Genomic DNA, 9,360 nt, shown 5'->3' with positions numbered 1-9,360 from the left:
GATTAACTTAGTAAATTTTTTCTACTATCTAAATCTTTTTAATTTTTTCAGCAAGACCAGCAAAAGTCTTGAAATATTTTGGAACCATCTAATGCGAAGCCGACTTTGTCGGTTCATTCACATACACGCCTAGCTTCCACGTTCGTTAAAATGAGTTTCATTGCAATCTTCCTATCATTGCAAACCAAGTGCAGCACAAATATACTGCTTTGGTTTTGATCTGATAGATCTTTCGAAATCCTACAGAGTTTTGATTCCCTTCCACGTAAACCACATAAAAATAAACAAAAATTAAGCGTAATTAATTAGCTTGTGATTATGCGAGAACAAGAGAGAAGGATAAAACTCGTAAGCGATTTATTCCTGCAAAGCTTTTTCCTCCCCTCCAAAATCCATCTAAACTAATAAACACAACCTAGGATGTGAAACTAGCTACTGTCACCAACCACCCACCATAGATATTCTAATAAACACACACCACAAGATAATTTGCATGCTAATCCTCCGTCTTCTTTTCCCCCAACATAACCAAAACCTCATCATTATGCACAACTTTCAGCTTTTTGCTTTTATCCTCAACTATAAATACAGCTTTTTCATTTATCACTTGAAGCTCAGGCACTATGTTTTTGTCTGTCAAGGTTTTGATAGATAGCTCCTGTGAACTGCATTTATGTAACTTGAAGTTTGGCTTTAAGCATCTTTCCATGAAAGCATCACTTGCTTGAGCTTTTACATAGACAGTTGAAGGAACGGATACAGTTTCATTATTTGCAGGATGATAACATGGAATCCCCATTTCAGAATGAATTTTTTCTTTAAGAGAAACCATCTTAGGCTTCTCACCATGCACTAGTATAACATGCTTAGGGGAGAGAAATTTTATTAGATCCATTATTCCTTTAGAATCCGTGTGAGGACTGAAAGCCAATTGATGAACCTGTCAAAATATACAACAGTAGTCAAAGTTATTCCAGATATTAATAAACCAAAATGAATTGAATCCATGTCAATTTGCACTAGAAAATCATTTGAATAGCAAAATGCATTCTTCTTTTGTTTCTTAAAGCACATAAACGTTACGAACCCATGATGAATCAAGGAATTTCAAATAACCACAAAAGCCTTCAGTCGAGGAGCATGAAACTTTTGAAACTCAGTTCACAATGTTTAAATCAATTGCAAGTTAGATTTTTGTTTCTCTCAAAAAGATAGGAAAAGTAATACATGGTTTCAGTTGTGTACTTGCCCTCGAGTCCCCAGTCATGTTAAATGTAAATCTCATCACATTATAAAACTCAGAAAGACTAATAAATGCTCAAGTGTTCTTTTTCTTTTGCAAGATATCGGTATTCGAGAGCGAATAGATGAAGAAACTATTGTATTAATGCACCAAAGGCTGATATCAGTGAGATATCAAAATAGAGCAGGTGATGAAATATAAATAAGAAAAGATATGATATGGTGAAGATTGAGCACTCTTGCACTAGCCTCTGAACTATTTTCCTCAGCATTAATTGCTCTTGATATAAATATTTCCCAACCCACAAGAACCTATCACTCTCCAAATTTACTGCCAGCTTACTTATGCATTAGTGAGACCTATATTTTTCCAGTTTCCCTGCTCCATACAACATCGATATTTTTGGTCCCATAATTTATTTACATGTGTATCTGATTGCACTTTTCTCTACCCAGTTGAAAACTAAATCATTTTTCAAAGAAGAAGAAAGAGAGCCTCACATAGAAGGCATGTTTCCATGTATGTAAACAAATTAGTAGAAGAAACATATTTACCTGGCAACGCACATCAATTTTTGTGTTGGGGTCCAATTCAATTTTTGGGGGCTTAGACATTAATACATGTCCTACTGTTCCAGGCAAACAATATCTACAATAATAACGAAATAAATATTTATACAACACATCAGAAATATAAATACTTAAAATATAAGATTGATATACATGGCTTTCCAGGAAACAAATAAAAATCTATGGTGAATGAGATATGAGGAACATCCTTTACATCCAAACACACATAAATCTCTTATACCAGAAATCTTGCAACTTTTCAGTTTTCCTAACTGATGACAAAAGAGAATTAAATTTTAGATAGAAAGGAGAGTCACTTTCACAAGAGGAGAACTTCAAAATGCAGGCGCTTCAATTATAGCAGGCTATTAGAAAATGTGCACAGTATCAACTGCTTGTCGAAACTCTCTATGGGCATTTTATAGATTTGGTCTCACTTTCTATGTTATCTCAATGATCATGAAGTAAAATATCAATATAACTTACTCAGTTTAGGGGGAAATTATCTGCCTTTTGGTCATCCTGCAATTAATGCAAAAGGAGAGAGAGAGAGAGAGAGAGAGAGAGAGAGAGAGAGAGTAAAAAAAAGGATGTACCCAGGTAAAGCAACAAGGGTATTTTCAAATGGTGCCCAACGTTTGAAAACTTCGAGCGAAAGGCCACCGCTTATCATCCCAGGAGATGCAAAAAGAACACAAGGACCAGGAGTATCTAGTACAGACCTCTCAAACTTGCAAACTGCATAATCAAAACCAGAGCATTGAAATGAGGAACATATCAAGCGATATGAAGCAGTGAATTATATCGCCAATCTCAATTATTATAAAATTTACATGAACAGAAAAGAGAAGAAATTGTTTATGGCTATTCACCATGTAATTTGATTATCTTTTTCTTTAAACAAAATTCAATATAAATAAAAGATAAAAATCCTTTATTGAAAATTCACAAATGACTAGATAAAAATCCTCCCTCACCATATTCCCCTTCATTCACTACTGACTTCGTAACAGTACTTCTGACTATTTTTCCTGCTCATTCCCCATTTCATTATTCTTTTTACATGCTTGAACCTGATTCTCAATCCATTTCCTTGCCCTTCCTATCCCTTCTGCTATACACCAATCCATAAAAGAATCTCTAACATAGACCAATTTCCTAAAGTTTCGGGGATTTTCTCTCCTTTTCAACAAATTTAGATTGGGTAGCACAAGATGTGAAAAAAAAAGGGAATCCCACACATTCAAAAGCTCTAACAAAATTAAAGTTGTCATAAGTATGTATTGTCTAATTACCTGGTGGTGAACATGCTTTGTGAGGTAAACCCTTTATGCATGTCCTTCTAGAATACTATGCATGGCTGACTGCTGCCAGTCATATATCAATATTTTATCTCCGTTTCTGCTGTCTAGATATTTCTTATTTTTTAATTTGAAATGCCTTGAACAAGTGGCAGAAATTTCCTTTCAGATTAACTAGCTGTTACCATTATAGAATATACAAGTAGTCTAATCACTAACACAGGTTTCAACAGCAAAAATCTATAAGGCATCATTGCCTGCTTGTTATTGAATGCAGAAAACAGCATGCAAATATGTGAAAGCGCATAAAATGCATAATTTGTGCTAGATAAAATTTTAAAAATGTATGAAATATATGGAAATTACCATTCTTAAAATCAAAAGCATTATTTGCAGGGTATGAATCTTTAATCTTCTGGCTTGTCCAATTGATAAGCATCTTATAGTACACGTTAGCTTGCTTTGTTAAACCTGAAAAATACAGATTCTAGTAGTTAGGTCTACTTTGACACAGATAAATGAAGAAAATGGTACAAGAAACGGCGTTAAGAATATCAACAACACAAGCAACACAGCAAAGCAGTAGAAAACAGAACATTGTCATATTTTCAGATTTTTAGTTGCAATAATTGAAACAATTTTCTGAAAATGTAGTGGCATCTATGTTAGATAACATGACTTATTTAGTTAATTTCTACGAGGAGCCGTGTTTGGTCATGGACTACGATCTTCTGTTCTTTCCCAGTTTCCCCAATGCTTCACATTTTGTGCCTTCTCGGTTATTATTAATATCAATTTTTATTAGTTTGGCCAATTGTTATTCTTTTTTCTTCCTTTCCTTTTGTGGTGTATGGAAAAGTTGTTATTTGCTCTATTGTAATTTTAATTTTACTTATTTTGCATGTTTTCTTTCTATTTGTTATCTAATTTTTTATTTCTATTAATCTATTTTATTTACTAAGTAATTACTGTGCATATGTGACAAAATCTATGTAAGTAACATTACCTTTCTTTTAAATTCTACTGAACATTTTGTTCATTTGATTCAAATTCTTGCAATCAATTAAGGCATAAAGAGATAATCGTGTTATTTTCATTTCCAATAAGTTGTTTCAAATATCCATGAGTGCTCATTTGGAATGCTAGTAATTATTTAATTTTGAACTATTCGTTCAAATAAAACTTTAGGGCATCTATAAATAACGACACTACTTTAATTATGTGTGCAATTGTTCTCCTTGGATAACACTTTGTGGAATTTCCACTTTATTCGAGTTTGAATGGTGAAGAAGTTAATGAGCTAGAGTTCTTAATTTGCTTAATCATCTTCACCTAACCATTTATCCACAAACACACACAGACTAGGATCTGGACTCTTGACACCTCCAGTATTTTTGCTGTAAATCTTATTTTAATTCTTGACCTCCTATGCAAACATTGAAAGATTTCTATTGGAAACATAATCAAATGAATATACATGTAATGAATATTCAGCAAAACGAATTTATATAATGTTTTTAAAAGGAACAGTAACTAATTCAAACCTGCTGAGAAGTATATAGGAACTTTCAAATTCATGCGCTCCCAGTAGTCATCCATCAAAATGCATAGTTCCTAGATGTCATAATAACTTAGTAAAAATGAGACAACTATTATATCTCCATCAATATCATGAGAAGAAGTGATGGTCCAATGGTTATCTTGATGAGAATACCTGAGCCCTTCCAAGACCAAATGTTGGAATAAGCACCTTTCCTCCCGCAGAAACACATTTATGAACCTAAACCAATTATTTTGAAAACTTAATGGTAGCCATAGATTTGAAGCACCTGAATTAAAAAGGAAAAACAGAAAGTAAAAGACGCACAGAGAGATAAATATATATGGCACCAAATCAAGAAAAGTCAAAACGTGACCACCACAAATCATGAGCAAATTCTCCATTAAAAATAAAATAAATAATGGGGGCGAAAAGAAGTAAAAACAGAGGATTCGCTATTCATTCCTCTTAAAATAATAAAATGAATGAAGAAAAGAAAGGAGAGGAGGATGAACATGAGATATATGGAATCCTTAAAAGACCCCTCTACTTCATTGGAAACCGAAAAGGTAATAATATCCCAAATAAAATCAATAGTTGAAGAGAAATTAAACCTTAGAGTTCCTTTCCAAACAGATACACCAGAGCAATGTAAAAACCAAATTACTAAACAATTATAGCACATTATTCTACAGAGTGGTTGTTACAATACATACAGCATCCAGGAATTCCCTCTCACGAGCATATTTTGAATCACGAATTGTAGTTCCATATGTGGATCTGAGAAGAGAATCAAGTGCAATTTTCCCAGTTACATAGATTAGAGCAGAAAGTGTAATAGGATCCATCAATTAGTGTGGCACAACACATTTGATACTGAAATCAACTGATTTAAACTGAAAAAGCGGGCAACTGACAAATTAAAATCATGAGCTCTACATATATTACCAGCTTTCCAAGAGCTTAGCTTGTTATATGCAGGACAAGAAAGTCTTATATTTCTAATGTAATATCAAAATATAGTGAAAGTAATGTACCAAAAGCTAAAACCAATTTAGAGGATGATCTAATCTATGAATATAACTTCACACAACAAATAAGAAGAAAAAATAGTTTATTTCTTTCTCTAAATACGCAAATGTTGTTGTAGGCAAGACTCGTTGACTCAATTAGTGCTGGTCTTACTCAGTAATGAGAAGGTCAAGTCGCAGTCGATCAATTTGGGCTGCTCCAAGGTGTCTATCTGGTGTCATATTGTAATCTCCTGTATATACCATTTCTGAGTCTCCCACCTTCGCATGGAACATTGCAGCTCCAAGAACCTTAAGAATTAACGTACGGTACTCAAATAAGGTAAACTGAATAAGGCAAGTAACCGCAACAATGCAAAACAATGTCATACACATCCAATAAATTATGATCCAAGAATGCTGCTTCACATGACATTATTAATAATGCAAAGGCAACGTTATCAATTAGGATATGCTGAACACAAATAACTCTTGCAATGATAATAATAAATTCAACCATGCTGCTAGCCTAAGAGCTCCTATGGCCTCTCTTAACCCATTCTTATGTATGAGCACCTTTTCGTAGGATCATATATGACGGTGAATTGATTGTAAGTTACATAAAATCATTGTAACATGCATTTACAAGAAGTGCATTCCATATAACTTAAGGAGAAGAGTATATTTTTCTTATTCTCGGCAGAATGCAGATTATAAGCAATACCTAGACATACAGCAGATAGGGAAGAGAGAAGGAGGCTTCTCCTAGAATATCTGAGCATCTCAGTACACTGAAAAATAACTCTTATCCTAGCAGATAAGTAACTTACTGGAAAAAAATCTAATCCTGACTTAAAAGTGGTTGTTGGGTGATGAGAAGATAACCCAGTCCCACCCAAAAATACACACACTCACAAAACAGCCAATTGTTCATGACAACAATCAGGCTAACAAGCATGAAAAGGTACCATCATGCAGGGAGGAAAGAAAAATGCAACGATAAAAGACCAAAAACAAATTTAAGAAATCAACAAAGTGTATATAAGTTGGATTACCCAACGTTATTTTAGAAGTCTACTTTTGCAAATATAACATGGCCTCAGAGATGCAGAGACTTACATGGCCAGCATAATAGGCACGAATTTGAAGATCTTTGTCTACTTGTATAGTCTGCCTCAGATCCACAGCAATAACTGTATAGTACACAGGAATAAACCAGATTAAAACGCTTTTATAAAGATAAAAGGTTGAAGTATAGTAGTTTTAGTTAGGAAGCTGCTGTGTTCACCAAAATTCCAAAGTTCACACCAAACTATTGCTAAGAAAAATAGACCTTTTAAGTGAATAAATTTTAAAGTTCTCGCAAAAATATAACAATAAATCTTGTAAAAGCAGTCCAGTCAATAAAAATAATAAATAAATAAATAACGACATACTAGATATACCAGAAAAAGAATGATTTTCAGTCATGAGCATACTTAGAAAAAGTGGTGCCAGCTATGAAAATGTACAGAAATACAAATCATGAACCTGCTCGACTACATTGGATACCTTTCTTCATGCACTCAGCAATATGATCAGAATTAAATTGCTCTTCCTTGCCATGGCGTTCAACCATTACTTTCCGATAATCTTCCAACATCAAAGGAGCCAAAGCTTTAGTCGGGTACTGTTTAAAATCAATAGTCAAGTTAAAGTTCGATTAAAGAATGGAATCTTGAAACCAGCTAGTACAGTATTTGAAACACAAAAGAAAGAAAATGTATGTCAAAATAGTGCATATGCAATATAGCTAATATTTCCAAAGAATGTCAAAATACGGCTACCACTTTGATAACCAGTATTTCTAATACCATAATATTCTGCTCAATATTTTCTTCCCAAAACGGGTAAACCACCAAAAATGCACCCGAATTATCTTGACGTTGACAAAAATGCTCCAGAATTTTGTTATCGACAAAAATGCCATCAAATAATTTAAAAACGTGCCAAAAATGCTCAGCCGTGATCAAAGACTTGCTCCATTAACAGAAAATCGTGACATGGCTCATTTGCCAATGTCAGAGTTTCACTTGCCACATAGGAAGCTCTGTTTGCCACATCACTTTTTTCCATTAACGTAGAATGTTTGAGTTCACGGATGTGCATTTTATCACGTTTTTAAATAACTTGAGGACATTTTTGTCGATAAAATTTGGGTGCATTTTGTTCAGCAACAAAATAATTCAAGTGCATTTTTGGTGGTTTACCCTTCCAATAAAAATTTTGAAACATCAATCAAGCTCATCCTTTTTTTTCTGATAAATATTCTGATTTTGTTAAAACTATTAATTTTTCTTTTTCTTTTTTTTTTCCCAACTATGCTCAAACTACTACATAGAAAATCTCTTAAAATAACATCTACCTACTAGAGAAAATACAAGCAATTATTCTGACAACATATTCAGGGAATATTGCATTATAGGCATGGAAAGCTTCTCTCTCTTTCCTCCCCTAGATTCATATTGCTATTGATGCAAGAACATAATCATGTAAACTTAAGAATGTATTGAAATTGACCTGATAGTTTTGCTTAGCTGGTGGCTATGAATGGAATGAACATGGTGATTGCCCTGCTTGGGTATGTTTATGGTGTATATACTATTCAGATGACAGTGCTTATCTGGTTCTATCCATCTAACCGTTGAATATATAAGTACCTATTATGAAAGATTATTTGTACAAAATTTTCTAAAAATTGAATATCAATAAGGGTATAATCTAACATCCTCATTTTCATGTTCATTTAAACTTTTCTATATAATTAAGATATATAAAAGAGTATTCAACAGTATAAGATTTACTTAAAATGACCTTATAATCAATTAATCTTAACTCTTTATGTTTGGATAATTTACTTTAATAGAAGTAGAATCACCAGAAAAAATAGGAAAACAAAACTACAATATTCAATTTTTTTTTATAAAAAAGGGTGCTCTAAGATAAATTGATTTTATGTCCAAAGATAAAACAACTTCTACATTATGTATCTAAGCGTGGATGTCTCATCATCATGAATACATTCTTTCTCTCTTAGCAAAATTCTTCATTTGCTATTTTTTTTGTTTAAGAAAAAGCAACCAAACAATGTCAAACGCCAAATAATTGAAAAAAAAAAGCTCAGTTCAAGGATGTCTAATGCAAGACAGGCTCGCACAGGTATTCATTATTCGCTATAGTTAACAATTGGAAAATGCTAGATAATCATGAAGAGAAGGTTATTATATAGGAAATTTTGACTTAAAGCAGCAAAGAACTTGGGTTGTCCGTTTTGGTCTCATTCAAAAGGAAGCTAATAAAGTTGAACATTTGATGGCGAAGGAGGTGCACAATCACATTCAATATTACTATAGTTTCGGTTATGAGAAGTGATTGTAGTTTTTAGGAACCTAGTTTCTTTTCTTTTCTTATTTTTTTTCTGCTTCCATCCTCTTTATTCTTATTTTACTTTACACACCAAAAATGCCAAATAATTGAAATTATGTACTTATGTGAGAAATATTACATTGAACACGTAGTAGGAAACAACTCACCGTCATGTAAATTGGTCCGTGAAACCCACAAACTTCAGTGAAATAAACCAATGCACCAAGGTGGTCCAGGTGACTGTCACAAATTATGCCAAAAAAATATATATATAAAAGAATAAAATCAGCGA

The 9,360-nt window shown here is 33.1% G+C and overlaps 1 protein-coding gene across 1 annotated transcript in view; it reads right to left on the bottom strand.

Annotated features, from left to right (window-relative positions):
* Positions 1 to 282: 282 nt before the first annotated feature.
* LOC107462904 (cleavage and polyadenylation specificity factor subunit 3-II) overlaps positions 283 to 9,360 on the bottom strand; it is a gene marked incomplete in the record, with an annotated part of 10,071 nt that continues 993 nt past the window's right edge. Inside the window, 10 exon segments of the mRNA XM_052252416.1 lie at positions 283 to 940; positions 1,798 to 1,891; positions 2,409 to 2,550; positions 3,480 to 3,584; positions 4,658 to 4,727; positions 4,828 to 4,893; positions 5,370 to 5,433; positions 5,839 to 5,975; positions 6,783 to 6,856; positions 7,215 to 7,319. Coding sequence (XP_052108376.1) covers positions 497 to 940; positions 1,798 to 1,891; positions 2,409 to 2,550; positions 3,480 to 3,584; positions 4,658 to 4,727; positions 4,828 to 4,893; positions 5,370 to 5,433; positions 5,839 to 5,975; positions 6,783 to 6,856; positions 7,215 to 7,319 — 1,301 coding nt within the window.

The sequence above is a fragment of the Arachis duranensis genome, chromosome 8 (genome assembly GCF_000817695.3).
Source record: "Arachis duranensis cultivar V14167 chromosome 8, aradu.V14167.gnm2.J7QH, whole genome shotgun sequence".
Lineage (NCBI taxonomy): Eukaryota > Viridiplantae > Streptophyta > Magnoliopsida > Fabales > Fabaceae > Arachis > Arachis duranensis.
Note: the sequence above shows the minus strand (reverse complement) of the source record. Positions and strands in the feature narration are given on the sequence as shown.